Source organism: Arvicola amphibius, chromosome 18 (assembly GCF_903992535.2).
Source record: "Arvicola amphibius chromosome 18, mArvAmp1.2, whole genome shotgun sequence".
NCBI classification, from domain to species: Eukaryota; Metazoa; Chordata; class Mammalia; order Rodentia; family Cricetidae; genus Arvicola; species Arvicola amphibius.
In genome coordinates this window covers 9,279,262-9,299,723 of record NC_052064.1, presented here as the reverse complement: position 1 = coordinate 9,299,723, position 20,462 = coordinate 9,279,262, and the positions used below count along the sequence as shown (strand labels likewise).

The window sequence follows — 20,462 nt, the reverse complement described above, 5'->3', positions numbered from 1 at the left end:
GTTTTTTAAATTATTTCAATTATTTATTTGTCTGGAGAGTGAACTCAGGTCATCAGAGCCCTCTTATCAGCCTAGCAGTATTTTCTTTTCCTTCTTTCTTTCTATCATTCCTTTATGGCAGTGCTGGGAGTAGAACCCAGGATGTCATACATGCCAAGCAAATTTTCAATTTAAAAATCTGTTACATTTTTTATTTTAAATTTTTTCATCATGTTCTTTCCTATCTTCCCAAATTCTCCCCACTTCCCTTAATTAAACTTTTTAATCACACAAATGCAGTTCAATATTTCTTCCTAAGAAGATGTGAACTGTTGTAGAGCTGTCGTTTGCTCCCAGTGTCTAGGTATGCAAGTCTTATCATGGAAGCAATAGACGGGTGGGCACAGCCATTAACTTTTTATAGAAGATTTAAAAATGTGACTCTATCTGTTTTTTGTTAATAAAGTTAAGCAATAAAGTTACCAGAAGTTGTTACACTTTCTTTTTTTTTTTCTGAAGGAACAAGATAAAAAAGTAGAAAGCGCTAATAACAAAATAGAGGAGAAACAGGCAATTATTGAAGCACTGAATACAAGACTAGTAGAAGAAGAGAAAAAAACTGCTATGCTAACTAATCAAGTAACAACTGCCGATCAATTAGTAGGAGACTTAAAAGGACAGCTTGAGGAGAAAGACCAAGAGACCAAAAGCTTAAAGCTTGAACTAGCTGATTCTAAGCAAAAAGTGGAGCAATCTTCCATAGAGATGAAACAGTATATGGAGACAGTCGAGGAGCTACAAAAGAAAAATCACGAAGTAAACTTTTCAGAAACCGGCATAATGCAAAAAATGGAAAAAGAAACAGAACAGAAACTAGCACAGCTCCAAGCAGAGCTAGATGAGGAGTATGGAAAACAGATTGTTCAAATGAAGCAAGAATTAATAAAGCAACACATGAACCAGATAGAGGATCTTAAATCCCAGCATAAGGGAGAAATGGAGAACACTTTAAAATTACGCGGAAATCCAGCAGTTAATGAAGAGCAAGTAAAGTTACTGAGCGCAACAATGAATGAACTGAATATGAAAGTACAGCATACTCTGTATCAAAAGGAGAAATTCAGGGAAGAGCTGCGGGTAGTAAAGCTGGAGAAGTGTGCTCTCCAGAGTCAATCGAATGCTCTTCTAGAAGAATTAAATGCTTTAAGAGACCAAATCCAGAGAGCCAAGCAGACAATATCTGAACAAGAAAATAAACTGAATGAAGCCGGCAAGTCCCTCAGCATGGTTGAGGACTTAAAAGCTGAGGTTACTGCTGCATTTGAGTCCAGGAAGGAACTCGAATTAAAACACGAAGCAGAAATTACAAATTACAAGATAAAACTTGAAATGTTAGAAAAAGAAAAGAATGCAGTCTTAGATAAAATGGCAGAGTCCCAGGAAGCTGAATTGGACCGGTTGAGAACGCAGCTCCTCTTCAGTCATGAAGAAGAGCTTTCTAAACTAAAAGAAGATCTAGAAGTTGAACATCGATTAAATATTGAAAGACTTAAAGATAATTTGGGGCTTCAGTATAAGATGCAGATAGCTGACTTACAAAAGGAAATGAGTAAGAAGATGGAAGCCATGCAGTGCGAGAAAGACAGCTTGTTGAGTAAGCAGAGCCAACTAATTTTGGAGATTACTGACTTAAAAGACTTGCAGGAATCACGGAATTTTCAGATGAATGAAATTAAAAAAGAAATTGAGACCCTCAGACAAGAAGAAAAGGAAAAGGGTACCCTTGAACAGGAAATTCAGGAGTTACAACTTAAAACTGAACAATTAGAAAAAATACTAAAAGCAAAAGAGGAGGACCTACAAGAAAAATGTGTAGAACTTGAAGCAGAGAATAGCATTCTTAAAGATGAGAAGAAAGTTCTCGAAGACATGGTGAAAGTTTATGCTCCTGTGGAAGAAGAAGAAAAATTAATTGCTTTAACTTCTGATACATACACATCAAAAGACTGTAGCTGGCAAAAAGAGATTGATATGCTTAGAAAGGAAAAGGAAGACCTAAAACAACAATGTATTCACCTAAGTAAGGAGATCGAGATGCAGAGGAATACATTTTCCTTTGCTGAAAAGAACTTTGAAGTTAATTATCAAGAGTTACAGGAAGAATATGCATGCCTTCTCAGGGCAAGAGACATCCAGACTAAGCAGGCATTAGAGTATGAACACAAAGTCAAAGCGCTGACTGAAGAGCTGCAATTGCAGAGAGGAGGCCCGGTGATGCAGGAAGGGCGGCGGTCTCAATTAACTGATGCTGCAACTTTTATAGCCGAGCCGTTGGAAGTCAGAGAACTAGTTGAAAAGGATAACATTGAATTTATGGAGAAGCTGAAAGTAACCGAGCAAGAAAAACTAGAGCTCTCGGAGAAACTTTCTGCTCTCTCAGAACAGCTAAGGCAGACACGTGATGAGGTGAACTGTCTAAGTGCGGAGGTTAAATTACTAAGTCAAGACAAGGAAGAGCTCTTGTTACGATGCAAAGAGTTAGAGGTTCCCACCAACCCCAAGGGGATAGAAGATGCTGCGGTGTGCCCTGCGCAGTTGAGCTCTTGGAAAACTGAGCTTACGACAGGAACGGACGCCCATTCTGGAGGATGTGATTCTAAAATCAGTAAAGATTTGCCAGAAGAATCAAAGATAATGGTAGAAGATAAAATTCCCTCTAAAGGAAGTGGAGAAGACTTGATACTGCCAACAAGAACAACTGAACCATCTCATGGTTTAGTCGAGCCATTCGAGAAGGAAAAACTTGAGCAAGAGCTTTGTGCTCTTAAATCCACACAGGTATGTCCACATGCGCATGGAAAACCATAGTGAAAACACACATTTCACACCAAGATAGTTGTCACTTTCATGAAGCAGTACTCCATATCCTTACCAGAAAGTGCTGAACCCTTTCATGTAAGTCTCATTTTTGAAAATCAGTTGTCATTTTTACTTAAATATTGTTGCCTTTCAGTTAATCTCATATATATGCTGCTTAGAAAATAAGCTAAGTTAATTATTTTTCCATGATTTTTTTAAGGAGAAGAGTTAAGAGACTTCTTTTTATTAGCTACATTTTTATTTCTACTTTATTATACTTATATTTATTAACTACATTATAATCATGTTTTAGTATCAAAGATTATATTTTAGAGTTTTTAATACTGATGTTTTCTGATATAAAATTTTAAGTTTCAGTTAAAATTCCACAGTTATTTTTTTTAAAAAAAAACTTTTTAAAGTTTTCTACTGCTCTATAAATCATTCAGTGGTTATGGAATTATATTTCTGGAGGTGCAGCTTAAGGCCTAGAGGTTTCTGATTCTTTGATCTGAATGAGAAAAGCATAATATTAACTCTGAATATAAGTGAAGAATTTTAAAAAATGCATATAATACATGCTCTAGTTTTCTGCTGTATGCATTAAGCCTGTCCAGAAGCAGACTAGTTGCAGAAAGTATCACTTGGCTTGTAAGTATTGTTTGGCCATAGTTCATCATTAAGGAAGTGAGAGCAGGTACAAAATCAGGATAAAGTAGAGAAGCATAGCGGAGTGCCTCTCACTCACGGCTCATGCTCAGCTAGCTTTCCTGTGTAGCTTGGGACCACCTGCCCACACAACGGTGCTATTCACAGCGGGCTCCTACATGAGTTGAGAGTCAAGATGCTCATCACAGATATGCCACAGGCCAATCTGATCTGAGAAACGTTTCACTTAAGGCCTTCTCATCTCTTCTCCCTTGACTCTAGGTTGTTGTCAAGTTGATAAGTAATGCTATCTAAGACAATGACTAAAAATCATTACAAACAACTTAGTAATTATTTGTTAAATACAAATACTAGAAAAATCAGGAAAGTTCTTGTAGGTTATCTACAGTATAAAATGCTAATTAAGTTTTATGTGTTTCTATATTTGTGGAACATTTAGTTATTGACTCTATTCCAGATACGCATGTAGTGGCAGACAAGAGATAAGAGCCCTAATCTCAGGGAGCATGGATTCTAGTGGGGAGGGCGAGTGATAATGGGAAATGGATAGGAGAGTTAGTGCTAGTGGGTGAAGAAAGGCTGTTAGCGGGGGAAGCATGATGAGCAGGAAAGGTGTCTTGGAGGAGTTAGCCTTTGAACTGACCTCTGTATGACAGGGAGGGACTTGCAGTGGGGAAATTACACTTGAAAAGATGTAGGTGAGCTTGATGGCTGGGGTATAGGCCTGTGCGCTTGGCCTTGAGAGGAGACAGAGAAGGGAAAGCAGACTTTGAAAAGGAAGAAAGTGTGGGAAGCTAGGATTTCATGCCAAGTAAGAAGCCATGGGAAGTTTTGTCTTTCTTTCTGACGACTTCTAACCACATTCATGATCTTTTTTTTGGTTTTTCTAGACAGGGTTACCCTGTAGTTTCTAGAGCCTGTCCTGGAACTAGCTCTTGTAGACCAGGCTGGCCTCGAACTCAGAGATCCGCCTTCCTCTGCCTCCCAAGTGCTGGGATTAAAGGCGTGCACCACCACCGCCCGGCACACATTCATGATCTTATATCGAATATAGAGATGCTTTCCTTATACAATGAGTAGAATCAAGAAATCCAATTACTGATTAATAAACATATGGAATTGTTTTGAAAAGTATAATGTGTGATAGTTACCACAAAGGTATTAAATACCGTTTTAATTTTTTAAACAGGAGAGGACCTGATTTCCAACTTTAGTTGCCCTGATCTTGATACTATCTCTAACTAACATTCAAATAAATATGGCCATTATAGACTTTCTTTTAAACTGAAAAGAAATACCTTTGAGGTATAATTTCTTGTTTTTTTTTTTTTGTTTTTTTTTTTTTTTCTCCTAAAAATTATTTCTTTGTTTGTTTTTAGTGCACTTGGCTAGTTTGGCTAGAAGTAGAAAGAAAGACATTATAGAAAGTCTCTCCAGTATTGGCATGTGAGGTAGCCAGGAGAGTGGCAGGAATTGATCATTTCTCACACTGAGAGAAGTGTGTTTGAATTTGAAGAGATACTGAAGCATTGTAACCACAGGCGGAACTGCCGCTCTGCTTTCCTTAATGCCTTGTGCTGAGGCTGCAGTACCTGGAAGAAATCGATACAAAGCAGTGCAGTTTTTAGAAGGAAGTGAAGTCCCTTTTCAGGTGTGAAGAGTGAAACAAAGGAGACTTAGCAAGAGGAGAAAGAGAAGACTAACTTCGTCATTTATTGTCTGGCATTTTCTACAAGTCCTAAGCATAGTAAAGAAAAAATGATACACGATATTAATGGAGAGAAAGACAGTTAACTGTCATAATTCCCAGGTATAATTTAATAAGAAACAAAGGGAAAGACTTAAAATCTTTAAAGTCAGTAATGTGAAAACATGCTTCATGCAGAAATGTCTAACAGCCTGGGTGTGGGGGCATGTGCCATCCTCTCAGCGCTCGGGAGCACAGGGAGCAGATGGCGAGCTCAAGGCCAGACTGAGCAAGTAGAAGACCCCTTCTTAACATGGAACATTGAGCAGCCCTGCTGACCATGAATGAAGGACAGTGGGTCTGAATAAATGAAAACTCCCATTTCTGAATGGGAAATGTTTAATATGAAATATTAGTTTGCTGTATATATTTCCAATCTAGTTCATGGTTAAGTGATTCAGTTGATCTTTAAGGACAGATGTACAAGAGACAAGAATATTTTTAAGCACACTACATGTTGCATGATATATAGAAGACAATTTTAGCCTTAAGTGCACCAATTATTTTTACTTGCATGTATGCCCTGGTGAGCATACGTGACACGTGAATAACCTCAGAAGCCAGAAGAGGACATTAACCCAAGGTGAGGCACTCAACGTGGGGACTGGAAAATTAACTTGGGTTTCCTGGAAGACAGTCCATACTCTAAACCACTGAGTTATCCCTCTAGAACCTAAGTATGCCAATTTAATAAATACTGAAAATGAGGTAAGCTATTGAAAAAGATAAAATAGCATCCAAGTCTCCACATTTCAAGAAAGTAGGCAGAAAATATTTGCAAATTTAGAACAGAAATAAACGAATTTTAAATAACCAAAAAGGAAAGCTTTTAAGAACTTTGATCATTTGAAAAAATCAGTAGGTTGCAATTTTAGATCTCCAGGAATATCAAGGGAGAAACCACAAACAAAAGGAAGAATGAAATCAAAACCCAAGTACAGATACCGCAAGGATTTTAAAAATAGGAAATGAGTACTATAAATAAACTCTACTGACGAAATAGAAATTGCTGAAACTAACCAAAATAGAAGTACAAAGTCTGAGTTAGCCAGTAACCATCACAGGATCTGGAACTATAACCAGGCTTCCTTCTCACCTCTCCAGCTAACACTGCTGCACCGTGACCATTGTACAAGTGGATTCCACAAATTCTCAATGGCCGTATAGGTACTAAATAGGATTTAAAAGGGAATCTGCGGAACAAGGAAGGAAGACAGAAAGAGCTCCTGTGAGGCTGGTTTGTATTGAGATACAGACCAGGCAAGAATAGTTCATGAAAAGAAAATTACAGACTAATCACACTTAGGAATGAGGCTGAATGGATTCTTAATAAAATATTACCAGGCTATCCAAAGAATGTAAGAATTGTTCAGCACCTGAAAATTGTGTTTACTTAATTTCTACATCCATACATACCAGGATCATTTTAAATTCTGTTAGGAAAGAATCTCTCATTTGTAGTTTTAAATTTAGAAAAGAACAAAAAACAAAACAGAACAGAAGAGTAGGAAAGCAAAGAAAACTATAGGAAGTCCGAGATAGAAGGGACATTGGCTAACGGTGGCAACGGTTTCTGCGGTGTTTAGAAGCAGTTCCAGTGAAAACAAGTTGCCAGCTTTGCTCTCCAACAGTGTTTTTATAGTTCCTAGCTAGTCAATATAATATGACTAAGAAGTGAGCAAGGTTATGAGCAACTGACATAAAATGTTAATCATAGATAAGATGTTTGAAACTTATACAAGACACTAAAGATCTAGTATACCCTGGTATACATTGCCCTGCTCTGGTCGTTCTGTTTGTTTGTTTTTTGTTTGTTTGTTTATTTATTTATTTATTTATTTATGAGACAGGGTTTCTCTGTAGCTTTGGAGCCTGTCCTGGAACTAGCTCTTGTAGACCAAGCTGGCCTCTGCCTCCACCGCCCACCCCTGCTCTGGTCTTTACATTCTTTAATGTAAAGGAACATCCCGATATCCCAAAGATGAGGTTTTTTGTTGTTATTGTTGTTGTTTTTGTTTTTTTGTACAAAGTATAGGGGAGGCTATTCTGGTGAGGTAATATTTGAGAAGAGACTTAAGACAAGATAGCAGGGAAAGCTCATAAAATTCAATAATTGCTTTCTGACAACTGATTTTTACATTAAAGGTGAGAAGTTGGAGAATTAGGTCCTTCCTCTTTAGGAAAAATTAACTCTATGTTAGCTAAAGACATACACATAAGAAGGTTAAGACAGAGGAAAACTTTAATTAGAAACAACAAACACAAAGGAAAGCATTAAGGAATTTATCATGTCTCTTTTATGAGCAGTACCTAAAACAGGCTTCATTATTAGGATCAGATAGTTCCCACATTATAAACAATGAACGATAAAGATGGTATAAATACAAGAGGAAATACAAAGAATTTAATGAACAAAAAATATGAACAGATACGTGTCTTAGATAAGAAGCCAAAATGACAGCTAACAAGTATCTTAACCTAACAAAGTCATAAGCGTGAAATAGTATTTGTCCTCAGCACACTGGCAAAGTAACTCTGACTTACTGATATGGATACAAGGATGTGAGCATTCACATTTTTTATTATAATTAAAATTAGTTCAATTATATTTGTAAAAAAATCAGTTGGCAAGATCTACTAAAGTTACTCCCGTGTATTATCTATGAGCAGCAGTTACATTCCTGAGTGGATGAGTGGGGTCACTGGACAGCAGCAGTGATTGGAAACAGGCTTGAACCAGTATTTTGTAGACTTCCTGAATCAAAGTTCAGAGGACAGATACCATAAACTTGTGTCAGCAAACATTCCAGATGAGTCTGATACATGCCGGGCAGTTCTCCATTGAAACATTTCCTCGTTTGTCTTAGGTGGATCTATGTAATAACTTAATGCCTTTTGATTGAAAATACTCCATGCTTACCAGTGATCCAGAAAGGAAAATGGACCAGTGTGGTTCATTTATACTACATTACAGTTAAATTAACCTGTCATCTATGTAGATTGATATCAGAAGGATATTGATATGGAATGCAGAGAAACTTGCAACATAAATGCCACTTATATAAATATACAGCAGATAGTATAATATGCTGTTTACATGTACACTGAGAAATGAGAGTAGACACATTCCAAATTTTCAGTAACAGTTACTTGTGGTCAAGGAATAATCAAACATCATGAATTAAATTTTGTCTCTAATGTTTTCTTTCTAAACCTAAAGAGATCTAAAGAAAATTGAATGCACAGAAATATATTACTATTTATTAATTTGAGTTTTGAGTATATTGGTGTTTATTACATTATTATCATTTTAGCATGTAAATATTATTTAAAAAATAAAAATCCTGTTATACTAAGTATTCCAATTCATTATTACATTGCGATAATGTGAGAGACACAGGTAGGCCAGTGAATCTGGAGGATGGCTGAAGCAGACCAGTTTCTTCATGAGGAAATGTAAAACTCGGAAGTGTTTTCTCCTTTGGAGTTCAATGCATGTGAAGAAATAGAAACTGTAATTTTAACTTTTCCTGATACTATATCTGTTCACTTTAAGGATGATTTAAGGCTGCAGATGGAAGCCCAACGGATTTGCCTTTCCCTTGTTTATTCAGCTCATGCAGAACAGGTGCGTGAATATATGGAAAAGCAAAGAGATGAAGCTCTTTGTAGCCTCAGAGACGAGCTTGTTTCTGCTCAAGAGAAAAAGATGGATGAGCTTCAAAAAATGCACCAGTGCCAGCTGCAGGCTCTTCAGACACAAGAAACAGGTAAACAGCTTCTGACCATGTCCATGACACAAGTAAGCAGTCTATAACTCTGTCCTTGTCTCAGGTCCATGGGATAAGGTGGCTTTCCATCCCATACTTGGACTTCCTAGCATTGAGGCACCCAAGAAAGGAAAAATCACTGCATCGTTTTCACATGGAAGTATAATCCAGTCAGGAAGTGCCTGGAATGTCAAGTGACAAGACTGACAGTTTGTAGCCCTGCTGTACCATACATGCTGGTCACCACTATAGAAACGTTAGCACAGCTGTCTAGGGCATATTCTAATGATTGGCTGCACTGTAATTTGAAGTATACCAGACTAAATCCAGTTGATCTGGGATGAACGCAAAGACTGGGAGAGAAAGGCCAGAAGTTTAGTGTTTCCTGTGACAGTGAGGTAGGAGCAATTGGGTCAGCGTTTGGGGATCCATTTTGAAGAACTGAAAGTTCAAAGTTGCATAAGAAAGTAGTGGGAGATACGCTGAAGAGTAGGAAGTGCTGGTTAGAACCCTGTGCTGAAGAGTAGGAAGTGCTGGTTAGAACCCTGTGCTGCAGAGTGGGAAGTGCTGGTTAGAACCCTGTGCTGCAGAGTAGGAAGTGCTGGTTAGAACCCTGTGCTGCAGAGTGGGAAGTGCTGGTTAGAACCCTGTGCTGCAGAGTGGGAAGTGCTGGTTAGAACCATGCTACTTCACATCTTGAGTGAAGCATGCTTAAGCTCCCTCCTACTGATCAGACAGACCTACGGCAGGAAGAGGAAGCAACGGTGATATTTTTATTTAAGATGACACCAGTGTGATTAACTGGGAAAAATGAAATAATTGATGGAAAGATCAGTTAAACAACCTTAGCCATAGTCCCAGTAAAATGTTGAGCTAAATATCCTTGAGTGCACAGGAAATGCGAGTGGAGTTTAACAGTGAAAACTGCATGCCATTCTGGCAGTCTGTAGCAGTGGTAAGGGTGAGAGGGGTGAGACTGACCTTCAAGTTTCTTACCTATGTAACGGCATTAGGATGATTTCACTTAAAAAGGGGAGCAGACCATAGACAAATAAGAAAGTCAGTTTAGAACATACTAAGTTAAGTATATATGTGCTAACTAGGAAAAGAAATAGTACTAATGAGTTGGAAGGGGAAGTTTAAAACCCAGGGCAGACTTTTAGGCTGGAAACAAGAAATAGAATCACCAGGAAAGAAGACCAGAGGCCCCCAGGCCAAGAGCGGAGTGACATCTGAAGATGGAGGTGAGCAGGAAAGCTTGAAGGCACTCTGGAAAGTCCATTGTAGAAGTCACAGTGGACGGTGGAGCCTGTCGTGGGGTAGCTGCAGTTGAGGACTTCCTGTCATTTAGCTGCCTTTGGCTCTCATATTTACCATAAGGAATGAGATACTTCTTAAGGCTCTAGTTGAATTGCTCTGTTGAAAAAAGTAAGATTTCAAGAGTCATTTAAAGAATGATGCCAGGTTTTTATCTCAAGAGTTCTTTGGGTTTTTTGTTGTTTTTGTTGTTGTTTTGTTTTAATTCAGTAAGATTTTATTTGTATTTGCATACGTTGTTTGTATTGATACTGTCTTCAGAAAACCTACCCAGTGTTTTCTGTTGATGGTTGGTTGTTCTCTTAAGAGGTGATAAAACAGTTCAGTGAGTAGTTAAAAGTGTTTCTGAACAGGAGAAGAGAATGGTAACATTTAAAAAATTTTTATTTTAATAATTAATTTTGTGGCTCTAGGGCTGAAACCCAGGGCCTGCACATGCTGGTCACAGTACCCAACCACTGAACTGTGTCCCTGTGCAAAAAAGTAAAGGCTCAATTGTGGAAGTTTTATTTGAGTTTTGCAATGATGTACTTAATGGATAAGTATATAGATGTATTTCTTGTGTTACGGTATAGGTCACTGCTCTATACCCTTTTATAGAACAGAAATTGGAAATCTTAGAAATTTATTGAGGCAGTTAAATTACATAATGGAAAATAAATTTGGAAGAAATGAAAATGTGTCTTATTTTGGGGAAGCTTCTAGTTGAAACAGTTAAATAGGGCAGTATTGCTTCCACATGTACAGTGAATGGCTCACCCGTGGCATGTTTCCTGCTAGGCGGTCATAAAGAGCCTTTGCCTGCGCTCATTGGACGACTTGAGAAGGCAGTGTCTGAGGAGTGCTGTTCTATTTCAGAGGTAAAATGGTCCTTTAAAAGGGGTTTTAGCTGGGCCGTGTTGGCGCAGGCCTTTAATCCCAGCACTTGAGAGGCAGAGACATGTGGGTGGATCTCTTTGAGGTTCGAGACCAGCTTAGTCTACAAGACCTAGTTCCAGGACAGGCTCCAAAGCAACAGAAAAACCCTGTCTCATAAAACCAGAAAAGAAAAAGAAAAAAAAGAAAATAATGGAGAAGGAGGGTTTGGACAAGAACTGTCAAAGTCTAAATTTCTCCTGATCTAATAAGCAAAATCATCTACCCATGTTTTCTTGAATCTTATATATAGAACTTTACTTAGAAAGTATTCCTGAGTACTAAATTTTAAATGAACATTTGGCTTTTTACTGATAGCCAATTTGGAACAAAAGGAATTAGTGCTAAGGATGTGATCAGTGACTCAGAGCTTGTCTGTTACATTTAAGATCTTGGATTCAATCTCTGTCAGCACAGAAAAATAACAAAGAAATTTATATACCTCCAGCCTAGCAGATAGCATTGCTCTTCTTAGAGAGGCGCCAGTTAACCTTTCTGGGACCCAGTTGGTTCATGAAGGGTGCCATGGGATCAGTGCTACCATGTGACTGGGCTGGAAATATGCTCAACCACTGACAGTGTGGTTTAACTTTTGAACTTGCAAGAAATAGCAGCAATAAACTATTAGGTTTTTAAATCTTTTAAATCATTGGTGCTTATTTCCAGTTGTGTGAAGGACAAAGGGAAAACTAGCTTGGATGGCTTATCAAGTCACAAAACATGAAATCATATTTTAAATCCTAGTGTATTATCAGTTGTTCTGGAGAACATTGTGCTGGATATTTTAAACTTTGTGCATGCGCAGACCACCAAGCACACTCTTTCATATCATAGAAAGAACACTAGCACAATCTCTTCCTTGATATATACTAATTTTGCTGGGTTTGGCAGACCTCTGTAATTGTCATTTTGATCTTCTTACTTTGTGATGGTTGTTCAAGGATACTTGACATAATATGAGATATTTTCAAGGTAGAGAGTAGGAGCCATGGTAGGGAGTAAACACTTACACTTCATGATATATTACAATGTTAAAAGGAAGCAGAAAAAAAAGACATTATTTTGTGTAATTAAGATTATCAGTCTCTTCCTGATAAAAGAATAATTTCATGTCAAAGAGAAACGTGGTTTTTCTACAGATTGATTTCACATGTGGAGGAAGAGGGAATTAAGATTCCATTCATACTATTTTGACCTTTCACCTTTAGGTTAATAATGTTGTAATATTTAGAAGAAATCAAAGTTTTAATTTAAAATATTCAATTTTCTTAACAGAGTCTGAACAGTTTTCTTGATGAACACTATACTCCTTTAAAATGTGAAATGAATGTAGAAGAGAAAGAGAATTCTAATGTTTACAATCAAAATCGAAATCTAAAATTACAAGAGTATAGATACCAAGTTCAAGGTAAAAAGATTATCATGCTATTAAACAGTATTTAATTTGCTCAGGTAAATTGCTTATAAACATAGCTTTAATCCTAAATTAATTATAGATGTGTTTTCTATCTTAGTGTCTTATCTTTAGGCATGAAATTTATATTTATTATATACTTTTAGGCTTTGTAGTATAACAATTGTACTCTGGATGATTTAAACATTCTACTTTTTTTGTTTCTTTCTCCTTTATTTCTCTATTCCCACCTATTTCTGTATTCTAATTCTTTGTGTTAATGATTCTAACTGTAGATGCTTTTAAAATCTTTAAAAAATTACTGAGTTTACTAAGTTTAAATTTATATTTTATAACTTTAAAAATGAATAACAAAACAATTGAGAAGTGATATAGATTAAGAAATATCCTTTGCCAGGTGTCATGGTGCAAACCTTATTCTCAATACTCATGCTGAAGAGACAGAGGCAGGTGGATCTCTGGGATTTCTCAGCCATTTGGGTTTGCTTAGCAATTCCAGACCAACCAGGGCTAAAGAAAGAAAGAGATAACTTTCTTCATATTACATCTTGAATTTCTTGGTGTTCCTTTACAGATGTATGTTCCCAGTATATTTGTTTAGGTAATAAGCAACCCACTAATAAATAGCTACAGAAACTAATGTATCTTGGGATGAAGTTTTCAAGTTAATGTTATACCACTTATTTTACAGTAATGATTTTTAAAATTTTTTTATTACTTGATATATGGGTTTTATTGCTACCAGATTTTTTTCATTAAACTTGTAAGTAGGTAAACCATACTTTTTAAAAAAGGCAAACTTGTATTGTGAAGTAAAATTATAATTGTTTTTCCCCAGATTTTCAAGGTCACGTGCAAACCCTTCTCAGTAAATTATCAGATGAATACAGCAAGCTCGTGGTACTGCAGACGCGGTTAAGCAAGGTCTGTGGGATAGAACATAAGGAGTTTGCATTTGTTTTATTTCCCACTGTTCTGTCAGTCAAGAAGGTCTAAAATAAGTAGACATGGGAAAGGATACTAGACATACTAACCATTTATATGTTTGTGTTAGAGCATTTATATCAGGGAGCCAAAGAAATTTCCAGAAATTGAATGTTATGTAACTCTCTGAGATGGTTTTTTAAGTCATGATGAAATGTATATGAATGTTAAACGTTAAAGTAAATGAAACAATTGTATTTCATTGTTTAAATGCCTTTCCTTTTATTGTTTACTGGAGTTTATCACACATCATATGTATCAGTTTTCTTCAGTTTTAGTTATTTTATAATGTGTTCTTAAAAATGAGATAAGATGATATATACAATATAACATAACTTAATAGCCATATCACAAAAATACAGCACATATTGTCAGTGATTAATGTTCTTATTTTCAAGTTGTAGGAAAAAAATGGCAAAAGAGACTATTTGAGATAGTTTTGTCATTCAGTGCTGCTAAAATGCTTAGGTAAATTTTCAAGATTTTTAGTTGTATATAGGGCTAGGACCCATCACAGCAAAAGGACACATGGCCAAGTTTGGTTTGGAAGGGCTTGAAAGGATGCATGGCCAAAGTCCCAAGGAAAGGAGGTGCATGTGTCCTCTCAGTAGAATCTCTTTACACACTGTAATTCTTCAGTGTGAGTGTACATATCCAAATTGTGTCCCAACAGTGCTCACCTGAGCCTAGGAGTTCAAAGTTTTCTCTCAAGTGGTAGATAATCAACCAAAAGTTTTTACACAGACCAGACCATAAAACTTCTCTGTGTAGCAATGGTAACTCACAATTACCATTCAGGCAGGTCTGTGGTAGCACAGAAAGCTCTTTGATAAGTGTTTTAATTACTGCCAAGAGAAAAGCTTATCAGCCGGTCTTTCTCAAAACTGCTTTCCCAACTCTTCTTTGCACATTGGGTAATGAATGGTTTAACCCAGCAAGTTAGCTGTGACTGCAGAAACATCCCAAGTCCCTCGGTCAGGACTGCAGAGCATCATTGTCCCAGCCAGATGAACCCAAACTCTCACTCCTGGGCTTTGTTGCAATGCTATTCCTTTTGCCCAGTGGTACCCATCCTTCTCCATTCTTTTTGACGTGTACCTGTTTCTTGTTACAGTTGGTTTGAGTGTTCCCTTTTTTTGTCATTTTTTCCTGCCTTCCTAGTAATAGACATCTTTCCCTCTGTTCCTCTGAACTTCCCTTAGCCTGGATGCCTGGCTACCCTTTTTTTCTTTCATGTTTTAATGTTCTCTGCTAAGCATCTATTTGTATCACACGACTTTTTATTTTATTATACTTTTTTACTAATCTACCTCTGCCACAAAATTCCAAACTTTGAAATCAGAGAATCCTGTGTTTAGTCCTTCTTGTCAGCACAGCATTTGGATTGCACATGGTCAAGACTCAGTCAATGTTTGTGAATGAATTGAGTAGAGATAGTAAAATATTAGTCTGTAAAGTTATGATATTATCTGATGGTTTTTTATTTTTCCCCCTAGGAAGCACTAGGTAAGCATTCCCTTTTAGATATACCCAGTAAAGAACTGGCAGTGCAAGCAGAGGACCTGAGGTTAACCCTCCACGCCCTGTAGGGGGTGGCATGTCCTGAAATGCCAGTCCGCGGGTAGAGACAGGAGTATTCCCTGGGGCTAGTCAGCTCCCAACCAGTCTAGCCTAAACGACAAGTTCCAAATATGTTGAGAAACTGTCTAGAAAACAGAGACTGAAAGAGGAAAACATCTGCTATTGACCTCTGACTTCCATGCCAATGCACCCTCATATAACATGTATATGCGCAAACATGCATGTACATACACATAATCACACACATAGACGTACAAGAAAGGAAATAAGAAATATATTCAGGAGGTAGGCATGTAGTAGAGGACACCTAATAGAATAGTGACCAATTGAAATAGCCTTTGGAGCATAGTTTGTATCCTGTAACTCACTAGTTTTCATAGCATCCTATATTCATCTTGTCTGGCTTTATTTAATAATGAGCTTAAAAAAAAAAAAAACAAAACTCAGGTAACCTGTGGGTCTAACATCATGCCCAAATGTTTCTGTTTCATCTCGTACCAATAGAAGTAGGACTTGTTGTTTCTAAGATGACAGGTTTTCTCTTTGTCTTGTCCTCTCTGCCATTACACCAATTTACACAGGATGAAGATGACACACAAAACGTTGACGAACGTACACCAGAAGAAACAACATTGATGAGAAAAGCTGAAGATGCAGCAGTTGATGTAAACCTCTGCAATGAAAGGTATAGAGTTGTACTTGATCAGAACAGAGTCAGATGCCGCTGTCAGTTCAGTAAATACATTTTATCTTGTATTTGTCTTGAATTTGTATTTTGTATTTTGTCTTAAAAGTTGTACGGTGTATGAAATTTGTCCGTATAAGTATACTGTAGGAAGGGTTGATAATTTTTATCATTAATTAGACTAACTTTTAAAAATCTTTTGCCTGCTCTCCAATTTTTATTAGATGTTGATCTTGATTCCATCTAGGTGTTATTTGAATATTGAACTTGTCTTGGTTAACTTTATTTTTCATAATGCTATTTTCTATACTAAAATTCATTGCTAGTTGTGAGTTTTATGTCTTGTGTTTGTGGGGGGGGCATAGGAACTGCGAGCAAAAATTGTCGCTGGGGAAGGTGAAGGATGGGCAAAAGAACACATTGTGATTTGAAAGCAGAAAGGAAATTTGGAGGAGAAAGGGCCTCAGGGAAGGTGAGGCCACTGGGCAATCAGTGAGGTGACTCTGCTACAGTGCATTTGCTAGGAGGTGCCTAACGATATTGAATGCCTTTAGTATACTTTTAAATTGATTTGTTAAAAATGAATGAGATGTATATAAGTGTATATAGAAAAGGCATTTCAATGTAATTGTGAAGTGAGCATTATTTATAAATTATTCATGAGTAATGATTAAGAGATAGTAGTGACTGGGGCTATAAACTATTGGAATTTAAGCCCATGTCTGTATAACATTTTCACTGCACATTTCTCTAATATTGCCTACTAGAATACCAGGAAAACATAATAAAGGGTGACTATTGATACATGTGATGGACAAATTATTAGGAACATCTAGAAAAATGCTGTGATCTTGTGTTCCGTAGAGAATGTGGAACTTGACTGCATTTATATAAGGGGTGAGATCACATAGGAAGTGACCAGTGGACACATCAGGTCTAGAGGGCAGCAGTGAATTCAGTGCTACCAAACTGGCGTTTTTTTCGATTTGGGATAAATACCAATAAAGATTAGACACAGAATGAAGTCATTGCCAATGAAGTGTCAGGATTTTAGGTATTACACTTAACGGCTATGAGATTTTTTTTTTATCATAAATAAAGATGGAAGCATCAACTGTAATATTGGGTATTGTAACGTTGTTTATATTTCTGAAGAGTTGGAAAGGGTGAAATGCCACTGGAAGTTAACTTATAAAGCTCGACAGTGACTTGATTTGTATATGGTCAGTTTTAGACAGAAAAACGATGAGAGATAATAGGAGAAAGAAAAGTAGAACAGAACAGGAAAAAAAAAGAAATTGGAAAAGAAAAATAAGAGAATGGAATAAAGAAGGTAGTATGGTCACAAATGAATTGGGAATGAGTAATTTGCTGAAAATAAAAATTATGATTTTCTCCATTTACCTTCTCCTGTGTTCCTAAATGTTCATGTTGCTTTATTTTTATTATGCACACTAAGCACTTTAGAAAAATATGGTAAATTAATGAATGCTTGTAGAACAATGTAAAATCAAGACATATACTAAAGAATACACAAGAATAGATTAAAAACAACAAATTGGAAAAAAAAAACTATGATAGCTAGAAACGTTCTGTTCCGGCCACTGTACCTCAGTCCCACTGTAAGTGATCATTCTGACTGTTGGTGTGTGCCTCCTAGCAGGCTTGTGTGTGTTAAATATGTTTTAATAATTGAGATTTTATTTTTTTACTAGATAAATTATCTTCAGTAAATTTGTAAAACTAATGCCTGCAGACATACCTTAATATACACCATAAAACTGTACAGTTTATTTGTTGATCTACAAAACTGCTCTTTTAGTTACGCTGCTTTAAGTCTACAGTTAGACAGAAATGAGGCTTAGTTCCCGCATCTGTGAGCCGTGGTGCATCACTTTTTGTCCCCCCTTCCCAGTATACATATGTATGAATAAATTTTGGAAATGACTGAAAACCCTTAATGCCATCAGAAACCGTTTTTTATTTATATTTAGGGCCTGCATGGATTCAGTGGTGTTTAGAGAATCTGATACACAGGAAGCGGTGCTCCATGGAAATTGTCTAAATGAACAAATCACCAGCACCACAGAGGTATTGTATTTATTCTCCTCATTATTAACGCTGCAATAACCTGATTTTCTAACTCTCATTTTATGAATGTTATAATAACTATCTACTAAAGACAAAATATTTAAAATATTTAAAGAAACTTGCCTTATTTTCATAGCATGAGTAAAACACTGAGAAAGAGGAAGTTAATGTAAGGTCTACTTTGTGGTGGTTGTAGTTGCTTATATGTTAACAATTTAAATTTGTTTTAAATTTTTCATTGATTATACTATAGTGATAATTGACTACATCATCTGTCCTGTTCCTTTTCATCATTGGGTCTCCCTCGTGTGCCCTCCCTTCCTACTCTCAAATTGATGTTTTTTTTTTCTTTCTTATTGTAACATTACACACACACACACACACACATATGAAATCAGTTCCAGTGCCCTGATCTTACTGCTGTAGGAAGCAGGACAGGCCATCTTTTGTCCAGTGTTCAGGAATTCCTGAAATCCCAGGTCATGGTGCTGCTGGATGGGTCCTCATCTGGCAGGTGTCATACCTTCTATAAAAGCTTTTTGCATAGTGCATGATTTCCCAATCTGCAGCAGAGCTCTGTTCTTCATCTGCATTCTGAGACGATAACGATCATTGCTCTCTCATTCTGTGCATCAAGGACAGAATCATAACTACCTTCTGCATCCTCTTGCACTCCACATGAATTATTTGTTTGAAAGAAATTTACATAAGTGGGCATGGATTGTTGTCCTGTGAGTGAGATGGAGGCTGCCCCCAGGCATAGCAGGGTTTCTCTTGCAAGAAAGACAAATGGCAGGCCAAGAGGAAGAATTGAGGTGGTATGGGAAAGTGGAGACCTTTGTGCCTGCTGCCAGTGCCTCTCAAGTCCATCTCTGAAGGGGAGGACAAGGACCCTAGCCAGCACCTAGAGACCAAGGAGCACTGACAGTTCCATAAGCCCCAGGTTCCAAAGAAGCTAGAGCAAACCTGTGTGGGACCCAGAACCCATTTCCAGACCACCCTCCACCCCTGTGGACGTGGCCTAGAAGTTCTTTCATGGTGATAGACCTAAAAAGCCCCCATGTTTGAAGTCTAAAACTCAAAGCAAATGTGAGGTGCCTGAGTCTCAGAAGGAAAAGGTGAATGTTGGTCTATGCTGCCCAAAGATGCTGTAGACTGAACATCGCGGGAACTGGGGACATTGCAGATGCTGACAAACACCTTGACTTGAGTGTGTGGCTGTTTGGACCCTCCTCACTGAATACTTGGTGTTAGGAGAACATCTTGATCATGTTGCTGTCCTGGATTGAGTGACAGAGTAGCTCATATGTGAGATGAGCATCATGGGAACACTGCTGATTATGGCCCAGATCCACTGACTTTACTTCTGCGTCAGACAACCAGGGCATTGTGTCCCACTGTGATCATGCAACACCACTTAAGTTCTTCCACTTCCTTCTGGCTCCAGCTTTAGAGAGCTGGTTTGATACCTATGTGAATGAGTCAATAGGGAAGATCATAACAGCTCTAAAGTCTTGGGCAGAACAGCAGCAGAGGCAAGAAAAGGCCAAGCCCACCTGACATGAACTTCTGCGCTCCATAGACTAGTATCCTGAGCCAGAGACAGCAATGCCTGAGATGACCCATAAGGACTAGTAGATGGCTCAGCAGGCTAAGGCACCTGCCAAAGACCCGAGTTTGATCTCCAGAAAACACATAGAAGAAGAAAACATAATCCCACCTGGTGAACTTTTGACTTTAACATGCCTACAGTGATATACATGTTCACACACATAGTCACAAAATGAATAAATATAAAACAGCACATCAAAACAAAACTGACCCATTAAAAATGAAATTTACATACTTATGAAATACTTCGATGCTATGAATGTCTCTACATTTCAGGAAATGCCTATGTTTGGTGTGCTGACAAACTTTCCTTGTATTTGTAGAAAATTGGATCGTATAACTAACCACAAAGAAGAAAAAATATTAACCAAGAATAGTGATCCCAACTTGACCTTTAACTTAAAGGAAGCGTAATCTTTTTTTAAGTACCCTTAAGTTGTTTTAGAATTGCTTATTTTTTTAATATTTATTTATTTATTATGTATATAATATTCTGTCTGTGTATATGCCTGCAGGCCAGAAGAGGGCACCAGACCCCATTACAGATGGTTGTGAGCCACCATGTGGTTGCTGGGAATTGAACTCAGGACCTTTGGAAGAGCAGGCAATGCTCTTAACCTCTGAGCCATCTCTCCAGCCCCATAAAATTGTTTATTATAAGTGTAAATGTCTTTTTCCCTTTTCACAGTAGCAAGTATATTTTATTAGAATTATTAGAATTGATGTTTTTAATTAAGAACAACTGAAATTTGATTTTTATTAAAAAGTATGCAGAAGTTTGGTAAGATGATATTTTAGAAACATTTTGAGATTAAGAGCATAAACGTAGGTGGTAATACT

General features: G+C 37.3%; 1 protein-coding gene across 7 annotated transcripts in view; it reads left to right on the top strand.

The window, feature by feature from the left end:
• Akap9 (A-kinase anchoring protein 9) overlaps window positions 1–20,462 on the top strand; it is a 131,973-nt gene that overhangs the window by 25,267 nt on the left and 86,244 nt on the right. For 6 of the 7 annotated variants that reach the window (XM_038315468.1, XM_038315466.1, XM_038315465.1 and 3 more), the window contains 7 exons: window positions 499–2,817; window positions 8,811–9,024; window positions 11,122–11,201; window positions 12,532–12,664; window positions 13,509–13,594; window positions 15,817–15,920; window positions 17,915–18,011. In XM_038315468.1, coding sequence (XP_038171396.1) covers window positions 499–2,817; window positions 8,811–9,024; window positions 11,122–11,201; window positions 12,532–12,664; window positions 13,509–13,594; window positions 15,817–15,920; window positions 17,915–18,011 — 3,033 coding nt within the window. The remainder of the gene's footprint in view (window positions 1–498; window positions 2,818–8,810; window positions 9,025–11,121; window positions 11,202–12,531; window positions 12,665–13,508; window positions 13,595–15,816; window positions 15,921–17,914; window positions 18,012–20,462) is intronic. The other variant, XM_038315469.1, reaches the window with a different exon arrangement.